Genomic DNA, 25280 nt, shown 5'->3' with positions numbered 1-25280 from the left:
TCGAGTTCCTACGACGTGAGATGCGGCTGCGTCGGAGGTGCTGCAGGGATCACCAGTGGACCTCTGGGGCCCAGATGTGCCCCCGCCCATGCAGGACGGGCGTGGATGAGGCCGGCCAGAGCAGAGCGATCGGCGTGCAGCTCATGTTAACCAGGCCCTCCCCGCACTCCCCTCAGGAACACGCCGCAGAGAGGCACCTTCCATGGGCCCATGTCCCAGAGGAGGGACAGCAGTACCTTGGTCTGGACCATGCCGGGTCTCTGGTCCCTCAAGTGCTCCAGGGTCGCGGCGATATCAATCTCTTTAGCACCTGCAACAAACCACAAATTGGGCTGAGTTCAGAGCACGAGGTAATCCACGCCGCATCTGTCAATCTCCTGCCGGCCACGTTCCCCCGGGCTGAGAGGCCGATTGAAAACTATGACATTCATCCCTCAGCAGGCGTGGCAGCCGCTGCAATTTCAGTGTTCGTATAGAACACCAAGCAGGGGCAGCTTTCATTAGCATGAATTCCAGAAAGCTGGGCTGATAAATGGATACAAGGTGCCCGTCTAGATTCTTCCCGACAGCAGCCGTCGCCGTCGGAAGCCGAAGCTCTCTCGCTTCTCTTTTTTTTGTGATGCGTTAGAGATGAGGTGAATCACAGGAAGCAGTATGTACACTTTGATTCTGATGGCACGGGATTATATTTTAATTTAAAGAAGTGAAAAATCAGATCAATTTAGATTAATCGACTCAACCTTAATATTGACCTTTAACTATCGAATTCCTGGCTTTTTAAACTCGAGGCTTCCACGTTTCGGGCCCAGGTGAAGGCAGCCACCCTCTCAGCTCGGCATTTCACCGAAAGCTCCATCCTCCTATAAACGGCACCTCTCTCACGGCAGGCGACGCCAGCTACACGCACGTCATACTATTTCAGTTTAAAATTTTAAGCTTATAATTAACCCAACACATATTCCTGCCTTTCCATCTTGCTAGGTTCTTTATAGAAGGATGATGAGCAAGACAGGGTCCCAGCCTCTCCAGCGTGTGGCAGTCGAGAGGGGAGAGAGGACATGACCGCCGGGATGAGAAACGCAGAGAGGTGCAGGATGAGGAGAGGAGGCGGCCCCGAAGCGGGCCAGTGTCCCACAGGGAAACCCACATGGGTGCCGGGCACTTCACGTCACCTCTACCGAACACGGTGAACCGAGAACTGTGGTCACCCCGGTCGCAGGTGAGGAAACACACACGACCAACGGCTTGTCCCAGCCGCAGAGAGGAGGAGGCTGCTCTCACTGGAACCCCGACTACCACCGGCAGGATGGTGCTGGCTGAGGACCTGAGGAGGCCCCGGGGGGCCGGCAGTCAGGTGGGCTCTGGGCCTTTCTCTCCGGCCACAACCGGGGCGCACACCACATTCCTCACCCAGCGAGTCAGGAGAGCGGGTTTACAATTCCTAGGGCTCCTCAGTTTCCTCTCCCTGTGGTTCCGTGGCTTCACGGGGTGGCAACCGAGAAGCCGGTGGGGGCTTGGGCTCCAGGAGGATCATGCGAAGCGCCTCCAAGCCACAGGGTCTGCTTCAGAGCTGCAGGCAGCCAGGAGGAAGGGCAGGGGTGGCGAGGAGGCCGGGGAGGACACGCATTGGGGCCAAATGTCATGTCTGCACGAAGGGAAAGCAAAGCAGGCCGCGCGGAGAATCCGGCCGTCAGGACAGCCCTGCGGTGGGGCAGGCGGTCCACCAGGGAGGCCGGGACACAAGAGGACCACCCCACCCACCAAGCCTGTCCCACCCGGTGCGCCTCTCCACCCTTGAGCACAGAAGGCGGAGACACCCCCGCTGGGGCCAGGCTCATGGTGATGGGAGCCACCGCTGGGACTAAGCCGCCCGTCCCTCCAGCTCCCATCCCCTGGCCAAAGGACCCCCCTCTCCTGGGCAGGGAACAGCATGAGGGCCACCGCCTTTTAAGCCAGAGCCTCTGCAGCAGGAAAGGGGCCGCTGCTTTGGGGCAGCCCCTGTGAGCTGGGCTGCCGGGGACTGGCTGGCAGCTCATGCGGGCGGAAGGCCAGGTCTGGTGCCCGGGTGGCCTCACGCCTTCTCTTTGGGTGTCCAGAGGCTTCAGAAGTCGACAAGGCCACAGTAAATACAATCTTTTTTTTTAAAGGAAACCCATACAATTAAAACAGCCTGACACAAACGGGTAAGTTTGTTAAATGGTAGAGAGGAAGGGAGGAAGCCTAAGGACCCCTCCTGCGGCCATGACTGTGGCGCTGAGGAAGCCCCTTCCTCTCTTCCTCTTCCCGCGGGCCCTCTGCACACCAGAATCACAGCAGAAACGACGCAGGGGCGGCCTCTCTGACACAAGTTTGTCTTACGAAAATCAAGTCCCTACATGCAGAGCGCGAGGTTAGTCTCAGCTCCACGGCCCGAACGGTGAGTCAGCCAAAAAAGTCTCAGAAACGCCCCACGTCGTCTGTTGCACCTGTGACTGTAACTTTGCTAGGAGCTGTGGCTTCTGGACACGCGGTCCCTAGAACTTTGCTGCAATTTAAATGTGAAAGCGGCCACAACTGTAGGTAGAAGGAGAAGTCAGCTCAATTCACAGCATCTTTCAAGCACCTCAAGTCAGCAAAGAGGCTCAGGCTAAACACAGACCACAGAGGGAGCTCACCCAAAGGAAGGCCACCTGGTGACCGGCACCCCACAGCCAGATGCACCCCACGACCGCTACACACCCCACACTCACAGCCAGATGCACCCCACGACCGCTACACACCCCACATCCCACAGCCAGATGCACCCCACGACTGCTACACACCCCACACTCACAGCCAGATGCACTCCACGACCGCTACACACCCCACACTCACAGCCAGATGCACCCCACGACTGCTACACACCCCACACTCACAGCCAGATGCATCCCACGACCGCTACACACCCCACAGCCAGCACACACCACATAGCCAGATGCACCCCATGACCACCACACCCCACAGCCAGACGCACCCCACGACCACCACACCCCACAGTCAGATGCACCCCATGACCACCACACACCCTGCACCCCACAGCCAGACGCACCCCACGACCTCTATACATCCCACACCCCACAGCCAGACGCACCCCACAACCACCACACACCCCACACCCCACAGCCAGATGCACCCCACAGCCAGACGCACCCCACGACCACCACACACCCCACACCCCACAGCCAGACACACCCCACGACCACCACACCCCACACCCCACAGCCAGACGCACCCCACGACCACCACACACCCCACACCCATCACACACCCACCACACACCCAACACCCAGCACACACCCCACACCCCACATCCAGCACACACCACACACCCACCACAGCACACACCCACCACACACAACCCACCACACATCACACCCCAACCCAGCACACACCCCACAGCCCCACACACCACACACCCACCACACACCACAGACCCCACACTGCATACCCAGCACACACGTCACAGCCACCACACACCACAGACCACACACACCACACACCCATCACACACCACACACCCACCACACACCCCACACCACACACCCACCACAGACCACAGACCACACACACCACACACCCCATACCACACACACACCACACACCCACCACACACCCCACACCACACAGCCAGATGCACCCCACGACCACCACACCCCACAGCCAGCACATACCACACAGCCAGATGCACCCCACAACCACTACACACCCCACACCCCACAGCCAGATGCACCCCACACCCAGCACACACCACACAGATGCACCCCACAACCACCACACACCCCACAGCCACCACACACCCCACACCCATCACACACCCCACACCCAGCACACACCCACTGCACCCCACACCCAGCACACACCCCACACCCAGCACACACCCCACACCCAGCACACACCCAGCACACACCCCACACCCAGCACACACCACACACCCACCACACACCCCACACCCAGCACACACCCCACACCCCACATCCAGCACACACCACACATCACACCCCAACCCAGCACACACCCCACAGCCCCACACACCCCACACCCACCACACACCACAGACCCCACACCGCACACCCATCACACACCCCACACCCATCACACACCTCACACCCATCACACACCCCACACCCATCACACACCTCACACCCATCACACACCCACCACACACCCCACACCCAGCACACACCACACACCCACCACATACCCCACACCCAGCACACACCCACCACACACCCCACACCCAGCACACACCCCACAGCCCCACACACCACATACCCATCACACAACACAGACCCCACACCGCACACCCAGCACACACCCCACAGCCACCACATACCACAGACCACACACACCACACACCCACCACACACCACACACCCACCACACACCACATACCCACCACACACCCCACACCACACACCCACCACAGACCACAGACACCACACACCCAGCACACACCCCACAGCCCCACACACCACATACCCACCACACAACACAGACCCCACACTGCACACCTAGCACACACCCCACAGCCACCACAAACCACAGACCACACACACCACACACCCACCACACACCACACACTCACCACACACCACATACCCACCACACACCCCACACCACACACCCACCACAGACCACAGACCACACACACCACACACCACACACCCACCATACACCCCACACCCCACACCCACCACAGACCACAGACCACACACACCACACACCCCATACCACACACACACCACACACCCACCACACACCACATACCCACCACACACCCCACACCACACACCCACCACAGACCACAGACCACACACACCACACACCACACACCCACCATACACCCCACACCCCACACCCACCAGACCACAGACCACACACACCACACACCCCATACCACACACACACCACACACCCACCACACACCACATACCCACCACACACCCCACACCACACACCCACCACAGACCACAGACCACACACACCACACACCACACACCCACCATACACCCCACACCCCACACCCACCACAGACCACAGACCACACACACCACACACCCCATACCACACACACACCACACACCACATACCCACCACACACCACATACCCACCACACACCCCACACCACACACCCACCACAGACCACAGACCACACACACCACACACCACACACCCACCATACACCCCACACCCCACATTCTACTTGATTGGCTCTTTAGAAATCATCCAGAAGCACGGGCAAGACGTTTGCTGTTTAATTGCCACGTGTAAAAAGCAAGAACATAACTAAATAGCTTCCTGATAAAAATGATGAAGCATTTCTATGTACAAGGAAACCTGCCCTCTCATTCAGAAGGGAAGTAATTTTGCGGAAGCTGTTGGCCGTGTTAATAACTGCTCGTAAACTGGGAACGGCACGGGCTCCTTCTAACACTGGGTCTCGTAACTCCTCACAGCCCGACGCTGACCTCAGTGTGACGCTGGCCTGGACCGTGTGGGTGCGGACGGCCGAGGGCAGAACCAGGGAGCCCCATGTGCTGCAGCCTCACACCCACGTTTAGAGCACGCTGTCTGTCTTTGGCTGTGCGCTGCTGGGTTGGAAACCAGGTTCTAATACACAAAATGTGTTACAGCCAGTCTTGTGTAATTAAAAACATAAGCTGTCTATTGGCTTTTAAGAAACTTTTCCAACACAAAAAAAGGCCAGTTAAAGGCAGGAGTGCTGGAGTCGCCGTCAGATGTGGAGTGGTGTCGGGTGGTGCAGGGAAGCTCGGGCTTCAGAGCTGAGGTGTGGGTTCTGCTCTGCACGCCTATGCCGGGCGTGGCGGGGAAGCTGGGTGGGCCACCTCACCTCTGGAGGGGCTTTCCTCCCGTTTCCAGGGTCCAGTGAGACGAGGCATGGTTACCTGGAATTCACAAAACACATTTGATGCTCAGGCGGCTTCGCAGATCTCCTGAGCAAACCCTTCTAGGAGAGAGAGAGTGAAATCCAATCCGTTACGTTCCCTGATGCCTTCCAGGCACAAGGACAGTGGCGGCTTCTATGGGGACCCCTCAGCTTCTGTCACAGGAGTCATGAACCTCAGGAGGAACAGGTGTGGCAGAAATAGTCTGATTCAAGAGACAAGGAGCTCTCGGCCCCGCGAGATGTCACGTTGAGGGTTCATCTGGGGCCGAGTTAAAACCTCTCCTTCAGGTGGCTTAGGGTACGGTAGTTTCTTTTAGTCCCTGAAAATTCTTTTTTAGAATGATTTTCAATGGCGACGTCCTCTGAAGGGCTGTCTGTATCATGACACTAGTGTGGAATCCTCGGAGACCCTACGGTCCCTCACTGAATTCTGGCTGACCATGAAGCCGTCAGGAGCTGAAGCAGGTGAGGCGAGGAAGGGGTTCTTCCTCTGCGTGCTGTGATCTCTGAGACGGTCAGTGCTGATGCTGCCTCCTGGAGCCGCCGCGGGGTCCTCAGATGAAATGTGATGGGTCAAGTCTCTAATTTCACTACATCGTGGCTCCCTTTCAGTGAGGAAAAGTGAAAAAAGGTCAGCAGAAGCCTTGCCAGGTCATCCCCAGAAAACACGGGAGAACCGTGCTGAGACAGAAAACAGCACGGGAACACGCCTCCGAATCACACTGCGCCTGAAACCAAAGCCGAGCAGCGGAGGAAGTGGAGTTAATGCTTCAAGGGCGCACGGCACCAACATTAGGTCAGTAATGGTTTAAGTCCAATAATTGTCCGCTGTGGATGGCTCCTGCTTCGTGCATGCTAGAATTAAGAAGAATTCATTATGTGAAGTGTGGTGGAGACAGAAGCTTTAATAGAACTCATGCGTGAGATCTTTCATAAGGGACAGACCCTGGCAGGTGGGCTCAGGCTGGGCGCTGGGTGCTGCCTGGTCTCATGCCCTCCTGAGCACGAGTGCGGCCAGGCAGAGCAGGTGGCACCACGCCGGCATTGATAAAGCACCTGCTAGGTGGGCAGGGTGGGACAGGGTGGGACAGGGTGGGCATGTGACCCTCTTCACTTGATGAAAGGCTTTGCTGAGTGTAAAAGGATTCATTTAAAGCCTCCACTGCATAGAAAGCTCCCTCTGGTGCATTTAAAATAGAATTCTCTCTTGAAAAATCTAATTTTGCTGACAATGTGAAGGTGCAGCTCATGTTAAATTCCAGGTGAACAGAAAGGCCCAGTGGGTGTGACGCTCAAATAAAAAAGTCTGCAAACAGTCGAGGAGTCAGAGCACACGCAAAGGAAGTCCAGATGGAAGGAAAGAAAGGAACTTTGACAATGGCTATTGGGGACAGAGGGCGAGTCCACAGAGAAGTTCCAGGCGTTTCCACATAAGAAGCGTCGTGACGATGAGATGCAGTGGACTCAGTGCAGCCACCTTCTGCTACCTGATCGGGGCTAATTTGAGTTGTCACATCGGGAATGTACAGGGAAGTGATGCAGGCTGCCATCTTGGCCAGCACCCCAGGGTGGTGAGCGCTGGTTGAGCTGGTTTCTCCCTGGGGTTGGGTGGCACTCTCGTGGCCGGGACACCCAGGAAGACCCACCTCTCTTGCTGCTGTGGACCAGAGAGGGAGCCTTAGACACCAGGCTCTGCATGCTCCACTGGCACCTGAATGGCCCTGGGTACCACCCCGTGCCCAGCTCAGCAAACATGAATCGCTCTCACCATTGTTTTCTGACTCACTCAGGGCTCATTGCATTAAAAGTTTATACATTGGTTAAATACATTTTTAAGACAACAGAGGTTTTTTTTTTTTTAGCTTTAGATAAAAAATGTTAGCCATTAAACAAAAAACATTAAAATAATATTTGTATTAAAGTATTAAAACTATTTGTCACAAGGAAAGAATCCACTTGAAGTTAAAGGAACCCAGGCGAATATGCCACTGGTGTCTCTTTGCAAGGCTTGCTTCATTTCTCTTGGACTGTGGCTCTTGGCTGACCGAGCCATGTGACTCAGCTCGTGGCACTAGACCACATCCTCCCAGGTAAACGAGAGTGAACGTGGATGGGTGGGGGTGTGCCGGGGGACCATCGTGCTGTCTCCTGACCGCCATTCTTCCGCGTGGCTTCCAGCAGCCTGCTCACGGATAATAACCGGATGAGCACAGGCAAGTTTTATTACAGTTTTACTCTGAGGCTCTGCAAATGCAGGGAGGCAATGTATTCTTTTTTTCTTGGAGGTAATGACAATGTGTGTCAAGTGTTCGAGAGAGAGAGGCTTTGACTTGCATGAGTTCATTTTCCCAACTCTACCCTCTGGAAGAACTGAAGAAAAGCTTGGTCCTAACTAAGTGCATTCGAATAAAGGATGAATGGGGCTATTACAGATCCAGAAGGAACGAAGTGGAATAGTTCCTGTGTTCCAGGAACACAAAGCTCCTCACTTATCCAGGCTGGGGTGCTTCTGCTTTCGAGCTCACCCTGTGGGAGGACGGGCTCTGAAGGGCACAGACACCCCAGCTTTCTAGCTCTTCATGTCAGCAGAGGTGGCCCCAGCACTGGACTGGGTGGCAGAGGTCACAGCTAGAGCCCCTCACGTCCGGCAGAGCAAACCTTGGTTCAAGGTAACTGTGGTCGGGACGCTCTGGGCGCCCTACATAGTTCAAGCCTTCCCCACACCTGGGCATCCGGGATGCCCCTTGGAGCTAACTGCACACTACATGCATGCAGCCACACACACATGGGCACACAGGCATTTATGCACACATAACACATCATGTATACGCACACACATGCACACACATACACATGCACGCACACACACAACACTATGTATATGCACATGTGCACACATACACACATGCACATACATGTAGGCACACAACACTTGTATATGCACATGCATGCACACACATACAACACTCATGTATATGTACATACACGCACACACACAGACATGCATGCACACAACACTCACATCATGTGTATGCACATGCATGCACACATGCACACATAACACGTGTATATGCACATGCACACACACACATACACATGCATGCATGCACACAACACTCATCATACATATGCACACACACATGCATGCACAAACATCACGTACATGCACATGCACACACACACATGCATGCATGCACACACATCATGTATACGCACATACATGCACACATGCATGCATGCACACAATGCACATCATGCATATGCACATGCACACACATGCATACACAAACATCACGTACATGCACATGCACGCACACACATATGCATGCATGCATGCACACATCATGTATATGCACATATACACACACATGCATGCATACATGCACACACAACACACATCATGCATATGTACATGCACACACAGCAACATACACATACATGCACACACATGTATATGCATATGCGCACACATACACACATACACATGCATGCATGCACATAACACATCATGTATATGCACATGCACACACACATGCATGCACCACACAACACATGCATATGCACATGCACGCACACAAATATGCACACATCCACATGCCCATGGCACAACACACCCCAGTCACATATGCCATACATATGCACATGTACAAACACAGATATACACACAGGCATGCACACAAATATACACATCCACACACCCACGCCCCACAGTACACACCCCACAGTCACATCATACATGCACGCACAGAGATATACACAAGGCATGCACATGCCCACAGAACACACCCCCCACTCACATCATACATGTGCACATGCACACACATGCACAGGCATGCACATGCCCACACAACATGCACACCTCACATCACATATGCACACACACATGTACAGCCCACATCACACACATACTTCACACACCTGCATGCACACACACATGCACATCTCACCTCCACCACGCACACACAGGCCTGCACATGCCTACAGAACACACATAGCCCACATTGCACCCACACATCATACACAGGCACACACAGAACACTCACAGCCCACACTGCACACACACATACACACATCATACATAGGCACACAAATGAAACACATATACAGGGATGCACACACCCACACAACACTCACATCCCACATCGCGCATGCACATACGACACCCACACCCCACACTGTCATACATTATACATGCGGGCACATGTACAGATAGGCATGCACATGATCACACAACACACACCCCATCACACACACACATTCACACCTGTACATCCATAACACCTACAGTCAGGGTCACACACATACATCATACACACAGGTGCACACACACACAACGCACAGCTCACACTGCTCACACACATACTCACACACACACTGTCCTGGGCCTTCAGTGCCGAGCCGTTTTTCCCTCACCCCTTTCCTGGATGATCCTAACGGAAAACTGATGAAAATATAAGCAGGATTTTTTTTTTTTTACCTAGAAACTATATTCTCCTGGTTGCAACATTTCGCTGAGGTCAAAGGAGGCAAATCTGCATCATGTTCACTTGAAAATCAAGTAGATCAGAACCGTAACAAACTAGCAATTTCTTATGATTTTTCCTTTGAACAAATTCTAAATCCTTCTTTCGGAGAAACCGGATGCCTCCAGATCCTTATAAAAATAGAAGTTAAACAAAACGTAGCAGTGTATGAATGAGGACTCTCATTTTAGTCACCATCCCCTCATAGTCCAGGAGGACAGGGAATTGTGCAAAATATCCTGATAGAAAAAAGTTTCTATCAACTGCTGGACCATCCCAAAATACTGCTTAGGTGTTGACAGCATGGACACGGAGACCCAGACCCCCGGATCCCCGTGCAGGTGGGCATGGCTTCATGATTCAAGGGGGGATTGTTAAAAGGAAAGACGAATAGGACGGCCCCACAGTTCCGGTCCCTGTCTGTGTGTGAACACGTGCACGTTGGCGCGATGCGGTGCCTGCTGCAGTTGCGTGCCATCCCACCTACCTGCCCTGCTCAACCAGTGCCCAGGCACCGGGGCAGGACTGAGATGCAAACGCAGCGTCTGTGCTGACGGAAGACGTTTGGGGACGGCAGGAGAGTCCCAGGCAGGGGAGAGCTCACGTACATCCCCGAGCGTCCGTGTGACGGGGCACACCCAGCCATTCCCCAGGCCAGAGTAGAGCACACAGGGGGTTGTGGGGGGTCTCCAGGACTCGGTCAGGGCCTTGACACCTACATTAGCGTCAACAGGCACACGCAGTAAATGGCTTTCAGGAGAACAGGTCGGGGAGAAAGGGAGCCGGAGCCACCCAAGGCAAACTTCCTCACGCTGCCCGGAACACACACACACCACTTGCACCTTTTACCTGAAAGGCGCTTGTGCTCCGGTCCAACGGGGATGCGTGAAACGAGGCAGCCAGCTCCTTCCCGGCCACATGGACGGCTGGTACTGCTGCTCGGTGAGCGCGGCCTCACGGGTCTGGTGGGATCCCGCCTGTGAGTGCACAGCCCTGCTCTCCTCCCACTTGCTCCTGCAGCAGGGGCAGATGCCTCAGTCCCTCTGAGTCTATTTTGGGTTCAGAAAGTGCCTGGGCTGGGGACAGGGCCAGTTACACTAGACTCAGTTCTGTGGCTTACGGTACAAGCACGGAGACCTTGTCCCAAGTCCATGGACTCGTGGCCAAGGACACTTTGCACCATTTGACCTCCGAAACAGGAGAAACGGAAGCACAGGGAGGCCGAGGAGGGAGCTGAGGGGCTGCGTGACACTGCACAAGACGGCTGCCCTTCCCACACACATGCTCCGTTTCACGCAGTTGCTGTGTGCCTGGAAGAATCTTGCGTGAGGATTACTGATTCCACGTGGCCCCCCGTGGCCCCCTTCCTCTGCAGCACCCTGACTCCATGGGGGACCCCCAGCCTCCTACTCAACACCACGAGGGAGCCCCACTGCCAAATGGCCAGGTTGCGTGTGCTGGGACTTTAGGAGCCAGGAGCGGACATTCGGGACCTGCTGCCTCTGGTGATAGCGCCTCGGGGTCTGGGAGGAGGATGTTGGGCTGAGGGCTGGGTGGGGACGATGCTCTGGGTGGTGTTTCCAGGGTCTCCAGGATGAGAGGGAGACCTCTGCAGCCCTCCACATGGGCTCCTGGAATCCCAGGGCAGGGAGCAGCAGAACAGGCTCGAGGGGGCTGGACGAGGAGAGGAGGGAGGGAGAGGAGGGGAGCCGGAGATGGAGACGGAGACGGAGCGGGAAGCATGGACTGCATCGGGGGCGGGGGGGCAGCTGTGCTGCAGGAAACAGGGAGCAACATGGATGCCAGCAGGACGGGCACAGAGGAGAAAGGAGAGGACCCAGTGACCGGGTGAAGGAGTGACTGCTGCCCAGGACGGAGCAGTTAGGCAAGGAGCGCAGGCCAGGCCAGGCTGCACCGTGGAGCTGCGTCTGCTACCGGAAACTTGAAGGGTGGGACTTTGATCCCTCCTGAATTTCCAAACAGGAGTCAGAACTGAAACACGTGGGCTTGGGAACCAGCGCTTAGGGCACACCCTGAGAGCCACGTGCTGCCCTGACAGGGCTGCGGCCCCCGCCCCGGCTCTCCTGCATCCTCTCCCACATCCTCAGGGGCCACCTGCTGCCAGCTCCCTGGCTGTGGCCTCATCCGGCTCCTGCCCATGTGGTCTGACCCCTACGTGTGGGCCAGCAAGGACTGGGCTGGAGAGAGGGGAGGGCCGGGTGGGCGGCGCCAGCACCCGGGACCAAGAAGGGAGCTTGCTGAAGGGACAGCCCTGGTCAGGTGGAAACTGAACGCTGTCTCAAGGCCCCCGGCCACGAGGGATCTGAATGGGGTCTCACGGCGCCCAGGGGGCCTGAGGTGTCTGCGTGTCCATGAGGAGAAGCGGAGGATGGCCCAGGTGAGGACGCCAGACGCTGAGGTGGGTGTGGAGCCCCTGTGGCAGGCTGGGTGAACCTGGTTCCGCAGGGCCGTCTGACCCCTCGCACAGGTGGAGACCTGAGAGCTGGTACGCTCAGTGGGGACGGCTCGGCGAGGGACCAAGGCCTCTGAGGAGACCATTGAGGGCCGGCAGCCCGAGCTGCCCACGTGGACACCCAGAGCATGTTCCCAAGAGCAGCTGCTCCTCACCCCTTTGAAAAATAGTGAGGAAGTAGAAAAATACCCTCAGTAAGTGAAGTCACTGACAAAAGCGTAAAAAGCACAACCTTGGAAAATACTTCGCTTGAAGAAAACATTTCTTGCTACATGTGAGGCAAGCCCGTCACTGGGAGAGGCACAGGTTCCGACGCCACTGTCTGTCACCGCTGAGCTAGAAACGCATCTGCTGCAGCAGAATGACGTGTGCGTGCGCCTCACAGATGGGGCCTACGTTCCTGCCACAAACAGGAGCCTGGCCTGTCCCCCTGGACTCCAGACAGTGGAGAAAGAGCTGAAACTATTCCAAGTTTGCCTTAGAGGCCCCCGACTAGGCCCGAAGGCCCTCATCCCTGACGGGCTGTGTGGGCACGTGCTGCTAGGCTGTCTGCGGCCACACTGGTGTGGCTGAAACTGCGCAGGGCCCCGCACGCAGAGCTGGAGAGCCTCATGTCAGCGCTGGTGCCGCCCGGGAAGCTTGGGAAGGCGTTCTCCGGCCTTCTGCAATGTGCTACTTCTCAGAAAGGGAAATGGGAAGAAAGGTTTCCCGTCCAGGGCTCTGGGCCTTTGATCGTTTGAGCAACGCTGGGTCTGCAGCCCGGGCCTCCAGCTTCTCAGGCCAAAGACGCCCGGCCACACAGGCAGGCCCAGCCTCATCGGAACAGAACCCGGGGCCTCTCAGCGTGGCGGCCTGGGAAAGGCCCACTTCAGCTGGCAGAGGGGCCGCGTGCCCTCTGATCTCTCCTGGGACTGTGGCCTGGCCCAGGTCGGGGGATTTCACACCGCACATACCCTGGGAAGGGGGAGCAGGTCAGGAACGGGAGGGGGGTCCCAACCTCAGAAAAGGTCCCCAGCCGGCCCTCTTTGGCCAGTTCCACATGGCTGCATGCGTATTGTCCAAAGCCGAGGCCACTCTGAAAGTGGAATTGACATTACATGGCACAATGGAGCCTAGCCCAGGTGCCTGGACAATACGCCAGCCCCACCCCCAGCAGCAGGGGGCCCGAGACCGGGACGCGCTTCTCCATGCTTCCAGTAAACGCCCGCCCTGCCCTCCCTGAAGCCGGGGGCCCGAGGCCGGGACGCGCTTCTCCTCGCTTCCTTCTCTGTGGAGTGAGCCTGAGCCGCTCAGAACCGGGCTCCACCCCGTTCTCGTGGAGATGCTCTGGGGCCGCCGCGTCTGCCGCCCGCCGTGGTGCTGGCCCCTGGATGGGCAGGCCCACGGGAAACACGGCGCCCCCAGTGGCTCATCACACCACACATTCACAAACACAGGCTCGGTCAGAAACACTGACGTCCAATCATCTGTAACGTTCGGAAGGTATTTTGGTTTAAGAGAAGGAAAATATTGATGTGAGAGAGAGAAAGAAGGGAGGGCCCGTGATGAGGGGAGACATGCGAATTCCATGGATAGCTCTGAGCTCTAATAGCTGTAAATTTGGAAAGGAAAAGGAGTATTTGAGGAGACACAGCAGCGATAGCAGAGAAGGAAAAGTGGACTTTTAAACAGAAACGTTAGGACTGTGTGACGCTCAAAGCTGAAAAATGATCACCAGAGCTTGCATTTTGTTTGTTTGCACATTCCCACCACTCCGCTAATCCCGGGTGTTTAAAATGGTATTTGGTGGCACAGAAACCGACTTCGTGTCTCCCCAGCAGCCAGCAAAGGATGCCGGCCGTGGCGGGTGGGTGTGGGTGGGGAGCACGGGGCTGGGGGGCGGCCCTCCCCTCTGCTGTGGATGCCGGCGGTGGCGGGTGGGTGTGGGTGGGGAGCACGGGCTCCTCCTCTGCTCTCCCCTCCACTGTGCACAGGCCCTCCAGTCCTTCTGCGGAAAGCCATGGCTGTTGTTTTATCTTCACACATTTAAGTCTTTTATTTTAACCAGAAGAATGTGAAGGAAAATGCTTATTTTAAAATCACTGGCGTTCATGGAAGTGCATGGACACGCATTTCTATGATCAATGCCTGCTCCTGTCCCAGGGCCAGGGTTGAGGAACGGGAAGAATGCGTGGGAAAGAGACCACGGGCTGCGGCCGCCTCAGTGCCTCCCGCCTCCCATGGGACGCCAACGGGGGTCCCAAGGCTAATGCAGTCTTCTCAGGTAAGCGGGGAAGGTGCCAAGTGACGGGAGCCAGACACGCCTCTCCGCGCTGCACCCCACGGGGTCTCTCCGTGCGCACCTGCCCTGTGATGCCCGAGGAGTGGACTCGGGACGTGCCTCTCCCAAGCTCACCTGGCTGCGCAGCCCTCTCTCTGGCCTCTATTTAAAGAGATGACCTTACAGGTGGCTGTTCTGTCACCTTTTGAGAAATGCCATAGCTCAATCCCCATGCTTTTGTAGGAGAAAACTGGCTTCCAGAGAGGTTAAAAGCTCTGTCCAAAGTGATAAACCTCATTGCTGGCAGAGCCGAACCCACTCCCAGATCTGTGTTCTTAACACTCTGCTGGACCCATCCCCGCACCCTGCACCCCGAGTCTAAGCCTCCCCTCGCCGTCTGCACAGGCTGCTGCTCCCCCAGGCCTGTCCCTCTCCCACCACGGCCCCGAGTCTAAGCCTCCCCACGCCGTCTGCACACGCTGCTCCCCCAGGCCTGTCCCTCTCCCACCACGCACGAGTCTAAGCCTCCCCTCACCGTCTGCACACGCTGCTCCCCCAGGCCTGTCCCTCTCCCACCACGCACGAGTCTAAGCCTCCCCTCACCGTCTGCACACGCTGCTCCCCCAGGCCTGTCCCTCTCCCACCACGCACGAGTCTAAGCCTCCCCTCACCGTCTGCACACGCTGCTCCCCCAGGCCTGTCCCTCTCCCACCACGGCCCTGAGTCTAAGCCTCCCCACGCCGTCTGCACACGCTGCTCCCCCAGGCCTGTCCCTCTCCCACCACGCACGAGTCTAAGCCTCCCCACGCCGTCTGCACACGCTGCTCCCCCAGGCCTGTCCCTCTCCCACCACGGCCCCGAGTCTAAGCCTCCCCACGCCGTCTGCACACGCTGCTCCCCCAGGCCTGTCCCTCTCCCACCATGCACGAGTCTAAGCCTCCCCACGCCGTCTGCACACGCTGCTCCCCCAGGCCTGTCCCTCTCCCACCACGGCCCCGAGTCTAAGCCTCCCCACGCCGTCTGCACACGCTGCTCCCCCAGGCCTGTCCCTCTCCCACCACGCACGAGTCTAAGCCTCCCCTCACCGTCTGCACACGCTGCTCCCCCAGGCCTGTCCCTCTCCCACCACGCACGAGTCTAAGCCTCCCCTCACCGTCTGCACACGCTGCTCCCCCAGGCCTGTCCCTCTCCCACCACGCACGAGTCTAAGCCTCCCCTCACCGTCTGCACACGCTGCTCCCCCAGGCCTGTCCCTCTCCCACCACGGCCCTGAGTCTAAGCCTCCCCACGCCGTCTGCACACGCTGCTCCCCCAGGCCTGTCCCTCTCCCACCACGCACGAGTCTAAGCCTCCCCACGCCGTCTGCACACGCTGCTCCCCCAGGCCTGTCCCTCTCCCACCACGGCCCCGAGTCTAAGCCTCCCCACGCCGTCTGCACACGCTGCTCCCCCAGGCCTGTCCCTCTCCCACCATGCACGAGTCTAAGCCTCCCCACGCCGTCTGCACACGCTGCTCCCCCAGGCCTGTCCCTCTCCCACCACGGCCCTGAGTCTAAGCCTCCCCTCGCCGTCTGCACACGCTGCTCCCCCAGGCCTGTCCCTCTCCCACCACGGCCCCGAGTCTAAGCCTCCCCACGCCGTCTGCACACGCTGCTCCCCCAGGCCTGTCCCTCTCCCACCACGCACGAGTCTAAGCCTCCCCTCACCGTCTGCACACGCTGCTCCCCCAGGCCTGTCCCTCTCCCACCATGCACGAGTCTAAGCCTCCTCACGCCGTCTGCACACGCTGCTCCCCCAGGCCTGTCCCTCTCCCACCACGCACGAGTCTAAGCCTCCCCTCACCGTCTGCACACGCTGCTCCCCCAGGCCTGTCCCTCTCCCACCATGCACGAGTCTAAGCCTCCTCACGCCGTCTGCACACGCTGCTCCCCCAGGCCTGTCCCTCTCCCACCACGCACGAGTCTAAGCCTCCCCTCACCGTCTGCACACGCTGCTCCCCCAGGCCTGTCCCTCTCCCACCATGCACGAGTCTAAGCCTCCTCACGCCGTCTGCACACGCTGCTCCCCCAGGCCTGTCCCTCTCCCACCACGCACGAGTCTAAGCCTCCCCTCACCGTCTGCACACGCTGCTCCCCCAGGCCTGTCCCTCTCCCACCATGCACGAGTCTAAGCCTCCTCACGCCGTCTGCACACGCTGCTCCCCCAGGCCTGTCCCTCTCCCACCATGCACGAGTCTAAGCCTCCTCACGCCGTCTGCACACGCTGCTCCCCCAGGCCTGTCCCTCTCCCACCATGCACGAGTCTAAGCCTCCTCACGCCGTCTGCACACGCTGCTCCCCCAGGCCTGTCCCTCTCCCACCACGCACGAGTCTAAGCCTCCCCTCACCGTCTGCACACGCTGCTCCCCCAGGCCTGTCCCTCTCCCACCATGCACGAGTCTAAGCCTCCTCACGCCGTCTGCACACGCTGCTCCCCCAGGCCTGTCCCTCTCCCACCATGCACGAGTCTAAGCCTCCTCACGCCGTCTGCACACGCTGCTCCCCCAGGCCTGTCCCTCTCCCACCATGCACGAGTCTAAGCCTCCTCACGCCGTCTGCACACGCTGCTCCCCCAGGCCTGTCCCTCTCCCACCACGCACGAGTCTAAGCCTCCCCTCACCGTCTGCACACGCTGCTCCCCCAGGCCTGTCCCTCTCCCACCATGCACGAGTCTAAGCCTCCTCACGCCGTCTGCACACGCTGCTCCCCCAGGCCTGTCCCTCTCCCACCACGCACGAGTCTAAGCCTCCCCTCACCGTCTGCACACGCTGCTCCCCCAGGCCTGTCCCTCTCCCACCATGCACGAGTCTAAGCCTCCTCACGCCGTCTGCACACGCTGCTCCCCCAGGCCTGTCCCTCTCCCACCATGCACGAGTCTAAGCCTCCTCACGCCGTCTGCACACGCTGCTCCCCCAGGCCTGTCCCTCTCCCACCATGCACGAGTCTAAGCCTCCTCACGCCGTCTGCACACGCTGCTCCCCCAGGCCTGTCCCTCTCCCACCACGCACGAGTCTAAGCCTCCCCTCACCGTCTGCACACGCTGCTCCCCCAGGCCTGTCCCTCTCCCACCATGCACGAGTCTAAGCCTCCTCACGCCGTCTGCACACGCTGCTCCCCCAGGCCTGTCCCTCTCCCACCATGCACGAGTCTAAGCCTCCCCTCACCGTCTGCACACGCTGCTCCCCCAGGCCTGTCCCTCTCCCACCATGCACGAGTCTAAGCCTCCCCTCACCGTCTGCACACGCTGCTCCCCCAGGCCTGTCCCTCTCCCACCACGCACGAGTCTAAGCCTCCCCACGCCGTCTGCACACGCTGCTCCCCCAGGCCTGTCCCTCTCCCACCATGCACGAGTCTAAGCCTCCTCACGCCGTCTCTGAGAGGAAAGCCTCCCGCAGCACACAGAGATTCCCTAGGTAAGAGGGACATCACAAAGAGTGCTGAAAGGCTCATTTGAGGTGGGGTGATTGACATTTGATGGCAACGACTGACGGATATTTTGACTGTGACTCTAGTGTGAATATTGTTTTCACAACAGTGGAGTTACACCAAATACTGGAGTGACCTCCGAGCTGCAACAGCACTGAAGGGCCCAAGGGCGCTTCTCCACGGCTCTGAGCTTAACGCTGTGGCGTATGCAGCCAACGCCTCTCAAGGACCCACAGAGGCAGATGGCAGAGGTCCCACTGTGCGCTCAGCACACAGAGGCAGATGACAGAGGACCCACTGTGCGCTCAGCACACAGAGGCAGATGACAGAGGACCCACTGTGCGCTCAGCACACAGAGGCAGATGGCAGAGGTCCCACTGTGCGCTCAGCACACAGAGGCAGATGGCAGAGGACCCACTGTGCGCTCAGCACACAGAGGCAGATGGCAGAGGACCCACTGTGCGCTCAGCACACAGAGGCAGATGACAGAGGACCCACTGTGCGCTCAGCACTCAGAGGCAGGTGGCAGAGGTCCCACTGTGCGCTCAGCACTCAGAGGCAGATGGCAAAGGACCCACTGTGCGCTCAGCACTCAGAGGCAGATGACAAGGGTCCCACTGTGTGCTCAGCACACAGAGGCAGATGACAAGGGTCCCACTGTGCGCTCAGCACACAGAGGCAGATGGCAAAGGACCCACCAAGCGCTCAGCACACAGAGGCAGATGATAAAGAACCCACTGTGTGCTCAGCACTCAGAGGCAGGTAACAGAGGTTCAGCCTCTCAAGTGAACGTGCTTTGCTGCAAAACACCTTCGTACAGCCCCGCAGAGGGACAACAAACAGCGAATGTTTTCCAGGGCCTCCCGTGAGCGCTGCACCCCATGTTGCTACGGCGGCACCACCCCAGCTGCGAGCCACAACAAAGCGGCCCTGTCTGCGTCTCACCTTTGGCCATCTTGTTGAGAACCATGTCGATCAGGACGTAGGTGCCGCTCCGGCCTGCGCCGTCACTGCCAACAGAAGGAGAGACGTGAGAGCGCTGCCGTCGCACGGAGCCCGACCCGCCGCAAAGCCAGTGCCGGTCCGTGTCCCTCACGCTTGAGAGGGGCCGGCCAGAGGGAAGGAGGACGTGGGCTGGGAGAATCCAAGTGAACGGAGGAGGACGCTGGGGGCCTCGAGCCTGCGGGATGAGCTGCCGCGCTCAGCAGAGTTTCCTTCTTCCTTGCTCCCCCGTCTCTGGCCAAAGATGTGGTAAATTTTGCAAGAAGAAGATGAACTAAATGTTTAACTGTGTCAGAGTTGATGCCATTTGTGTCGAAAATACCTGCAGCATGCTTTCCCTGGGGTTGCTGGGCAGCCTCCCGAGCGGAGAGGGGAGGGCACCGGGCGGCCGGGCCGGCTGGCTCACGCAGGCGGGCACGCTTCGGGCACGTCCCCCAGGCCGCCCGCCGCCCTTTCTAAACAGGGGTCCTCCCTCTTGGAAGGAGACGCTGACGTCACCGTCGTTACTCAATCGAATTCTTTAAAAAGCCTCTCATTTCACCTCTTTATCATCCCACCAGCTATACTTGAAATATTTACCATCTGGGCTAGAGTTGTAAAAATGTTTTGAATAATACCTCCACAATAGCAAAGGAAAAAAAAAGAAAATTCCCTTTTTTTCCGGAAGAAGAGTAGACTCAGAACCACCCTTTCTCGTGAGGAATGTCGGGGGCACCGTTTCCTGCCTCCATGCAGACGTGGTCACTGGGTTGCATGAGTTTGAGAGACCCTCTTAAAAGCAAATAGGGCTTGTTCTCACATCCATGACTGGCTTTTAAATGGAGGACCTTTTACATTTATAATCTTAGCAAAATCGATTGTGACTTTCAGGAAAAAAAATACATGTTTCCATTTCGAGCCTTCAGGAATGAAGTGAGCAGCGGCAGACAGCCGGCTTTCAGTCCCGCTCTCCGCGCCGTCTGCAATCCCAAGAAATGACTGGAAGCCGACAGGTGGATCTTGTGGTCGTAAAGAATCAGGGTGTCTTGGTTTCAACATCTTTCCTCAAACAAACGGTTGAAAAAAGTTGCTGTTGGGAAGGCAAAGGCCTCACAAACGGCCCGTTCACATGGTCATACCCTTGTGGCCTCAGCAAGGAGGAGAGGCGGCCGCCACGCTGCCGTCACCGCTCATTGCAAAGGGCCACAGCGAGCATTCTGGGCGCAGACTGCTCTTCTCCCTTGTCTTCTATGCATAGCGTATATTCACACGAATATTTTAAGATATACTACAAAAACCTTCCAGCTAAGAGCAGCTTGTCTTGATACATTTGTGGGTAAAAGATGTTCTGCTCTACTGTCTGAGGATAACAAACCACAATCTGTTTTCACCCTCCTCTCTCCTGGACAGGAACACACACACAGACACGCATGCTTCCTGACTGGAATTTCACCCTCCTCTCTCCCGGACAGGAACACACACACAGACACACATGCTTCCTGATTGGATTTCACCCTCCTCTCTCCTGGACAGGAACACACACACAGACACGCATGCTTCCTGACTGGAATTTCACCCTCCTCTCTCCTAGACAGGAACACACACACAGACACACATGCTTCCTGATTGGATTTCACCCTCCTCTCTCCCGGACAGGAACGCACACACAGACACACATGCTTCCTGATTGGAATTTCACCCTCCTCTCTCCCGGACAGGAACACACACACAGACACACATGCTTCCTGATTGGATTTCACCCTCCTCTCTCCCGGACAGGAACACACACACAGACACGCATGCTTCCTGATTGGAATTTCACCCTCCTCTCTCCCGGACAGGAACACACACACAGACACACATGCTTCCTGATTGGATTTCACCCTCCTCTCTCCTAGACAGGAACACACACACAGACACACATGCTTCCTGACTGGAATTTCACCCTCCTCTCTCCTAGACAGGAACACACACACAGACACACATGCTTCCTGATTGGATTTCACCCTCCTCTCTCCTAGACAGGAACACACACACAGACACACATGCTTCCTGATTGGATTTCACCCTCCTCTCTCCCGGACAGGAACGCACACACAGACACACATGCTTCCTGACTGGAATTTCACCCTCCTCTCTCCCGGACAGGAACACACACACAGACACACATGCTTCCTGATTGGATTTCACCCTCCTCTCTCCCGGACAGGAACGCACACACAGACACACATGCTTCCTGATTGGAATTTCACCCTCCTCTCTCCTAGACAGGAACACACACACAGACACACATGCTTCCTGATTGGATTTCACCCTCCTCTCTCCCGGACAGGAACACACACACAGACACACATGCTTCCTGATTGGATTTCACCCTCCTCTCTCCTAGACAGGAACACACACACAGACACACATGCTTCCTGATTGGATTTCACCCTCCTCTCTCCTAGACAGGAACACACACACAGACACGCATGCTTCCTGATTGGATTTCACCCTCCTCTCTCCTAGACAGGAACACACACACAGACACACATGCTTCCTGATTGGATTTCACCCTCCTCTCTCCTAGACAGGAATGCACACACAGACACACATGCTTCCTGATTGGATTTCACCCTCCTCTCTCCTAGACAGGAACACACACACAGACACACATGCTTCCTGACTGGAATTTCACCCTCCTCTCTCCTAGACAGGAACACACACACAGACACACATGCTTCCTGACTGGAATTTCACCCTCCTCTCTCCCGGACAGGAACACACACACAGACACACATGCTTCCTGATTGGATTTCACCCTCCTCTCTCCTGGACAGGAACACACACACAGACACACATGCTTCCTGATTGGATTTCACCCTCCTCTCTCCTAGACAGGAACACACACACAGACACACATGCTTCCTGATTGGATTTCACCCTCCTCTCTCCTAGACAGGAATGCACACACAGACACACATGCTTCCTGATTGGATTTCACCCTCCTCTCTCCTAGACAGGAACACACACACAGACACACATGCTTCCTGATTGGAATTTCACCCTCCTCTCTCCCGGACAGGAATGCGCACACAGACACACATGCTTCCTGATTGGAATTTCACCCTCCTCTCTCCCGGACAGGAATGCACACACAGACACACATGCTTCCTGATTGGAATTTCACCCTCCTCTACAGACACACATGCGTCCTGACTGGAATTTCACCCTCCTCTCTCCCGGACAGGAATGCACACACAGACACGCATGCTTCCTGATTGGGCTGGCAGACTTGGTGTTTCACCATTGCAGGCAGATTTCCTTTGTATTCTAGGCAGGAAGAACATTCCGTAAGATAGTTCTGGGAAAAGGAAGTGTGAGTTTCTCACCAAAAATAGTTGGGTATCCAGTCCAGCTGAGGCAGTTCTATTAGGTTCAGTTTCCTTTGAGTCAAATCTATTCTTACTGGTGCAGTTTTAACCTACTTAAGGATATGAGTCACTGACTTTCTACCCAGAGGCCTGAACCCACATGATAAGCTGGAGGAGGCTGTCCCTCTTGTAATGACAGACTGCGTCCCTGTTCATAAGTGGCCCCAAGCATTTCTCACCATCTGCAGAGGGGTCCGAGGCTCTGCTGAACGTCCCGGTGGCTGAGACAATGCAATAGGCTGAAAACACTTGTCATGATGCTTTTGTTTAATGGCGCCATAGGGTTTAAGAACAAGGAAGCTGGCAGGGCGTGCACATGTGTGAACAGAAGGCAGGACCCTGTACCGTGGGCGGCTAGGAAGTAGGCCATGTGAGGTCGGGCGTGGTGGCTCATGCCTGTAATCCCAGCACCTTGGGAGGCTGAGGTGGGCGGATCACTTGAGGCCAGGAGTTCGAGACCATCCTGGCTACCACAGGGAAACCCCGTCTCTACTAAAAATACAAAAAAGTTAGCCAGGTGTGGTGGCGTGTGCCTGTAGTTCCAGGTACTCGGGAGGCTGAGGCAGGAGAATCGCTTGAACCCAGGAGGTGGAAGTTGCAGTGAGCCAGGATCACACCACTGCACTCCAGCCTGGGTGACAGAGCAAGACTCTCTCTAAAAAAAAAAAAAAGCCACGTGCAGTTTATACAGGCATCATACAAGCAAAGCCCGACTGTATTTACCCAAACGTCATAGAAAAGCAAGTTCATATTTTTGTTTTCCTTTAGAAGTGCCAGTTAGTTATATTTACCAAGCAATTAGAAAGTTCAGCTTCTGTACTCAATTGCATAGATTATTTTTTGAAGTAGCAAACACTTCTTAATCCAGTAAAAGTTGTACTTGCCTGCAGTGAACAATTATTGGACAAGAGCGGCCCCTGTAGCACTTGTTTACTTTTCTGAAATAAAAAGAGATATAAAGATTGTAGTTGTGTACTAAGACTCTGCGTTATCCACAACGACTACGAACACAAAGCACAAAGTCGGTGTCTTTGAAATCATTTTGCAATCACTTGTTTTGACCGAGAAAAGAAAAATTATACACACAATATCAAACATTTCTTCTTCTTCTCAACATGACGTTATTAATTGGAGCTTTAAAACCAAGTCTTACACATTTACTCTGCTCTGTCTTTCCAAGGAGGGATGCCAGGCTTTGAACCCGTGGACTCCCGGCCCGCCCCGCCCGACCCATCCCTGCAGGCTCTCGTCTATTTCTGCCTATGTTAACCTGACCTTTCGTTGCAATAGATCTTGATTCTTTGCTAAAATTTTTGAGTTTTGTAGTTTATGCTCAATATTTCTCACAGTCTAGACATCATATTGGAAACCATTATTTCTGTACTGTCTAAAAACAGCTTCTTCAAGGTCGGTCTTGACCTGTCAGTGTTAGTAAGGATATCTAAATTACGAAGAAACCTCTATGATGTCCAAGACAAGTCCTTTCCATGTTTATACCTTTGATTATACAAACAACTTCATTGTGCAGATTTCAGATCAGAAGTGGTGAACATTAGCTATGATCATTCATGTAAGATTTCATAACCAACCCCTAAATCAAAACAGAGGGCTGATTTAAAATTCACTCTGTAAACTCCAGTTTTTCTTTTTTAATTCAGTGAAACAATTAAATATGTTCATGAAGTCCATGAGAGTTGTCAGTGAGATATTTCTGAATAAGTAAAATTAAAGACAGAACCTTAGTTTATTGGAAAAAAGAATGTGGGGGGCGCTGTCCTGCATGAACTCCAACAGGAAGCAAATGAAAACACAATCGAAGTGCGGGTCGTAAATGGGAAATGTGGCGTTTCTTTGCAAAGACTTGCCGATTCAGCACCAAACAGTCAGTGGAAAGTGAACATTCCAACTGGTTGCTTTGCCACAAACCTTTGAAGCCGAGAGGGGCAGGTGGCTGTGGAGGGAGGGGGAGGAGTGTCCGGTGACCGATGAGCTGAGGGACGCTGGAACATGGCAGAGCCCAAACCATGGAGCTTTCCCCTCCTCTCTTCCTATTCAGGAGTTATCAGAACGAGGCCCTTCTGAGGGAGTGTGAACCCCTAGTCTGGCAGGGACGGCGGGAACTGGAGGAACAACGGCAGACCCTAGACCTGCAGAGGGGCCGCCACAGCCCAGCCAGGCTGCACTTGATGTGCGCTGGCCTGTGTCTGTGAAACACGAGCCACATGCTGGAAGATGCG

General features: G+C 56.0%; 1 protein-coding gene across 6 annotated transcripts in view; it reads right to left on the bottom strand.

Moving 5' to 3' along the window:
• PTPRN2 (protein tyrosine phosphatase receptor type N2) overlaps positions 1-25280 on the bottom strand; it is a 1009611-nt gene that overhangs the window by 10300 nt on the left and 974031 nt on the right. For all 6 annotated transcript variants that reach the window (XM_064367217.1, XM_064367124.1, XM_064367043.1 and 3 more), the window contains 3 exons: positions 23928-23981; positions 19592-19656; positions 237-310 (listed from right to left, as the gene is read on the bottom strand). In XM_064367217.1, coding sequence (XP_064223287.1) covers positions 237-310; positions 19592-19656; positions 23928-23981 — 193 coding nt within the window. The remainder of the gene's footprint in view (positions 1-236; positions 311-19591; positions 19657-23927; positions 23982-25280) is intronic.

Source organism: Aotus nancymaae, unplaced genomic scaffold, assembly GCF_030222135.1.
Source record: "Aotus nancymaae isolate 86718 unplaced genomic scaffold, 86718_ANA_hifiasm-v0.15.2.pri h1tg000002l, whole genome shotgun sequence".
In the NCBI taxonomy this organism is placed as follows: Eukaryota; Metazoa; Chordata; class Mammalia; order Primates; family Aotidae; genus Aotus; species Aotus nancymaae.
Note: the sequence above shows the minus strand (reverse complement) of the source record. Positions and strands in the feature narration are given on the sequence as shown.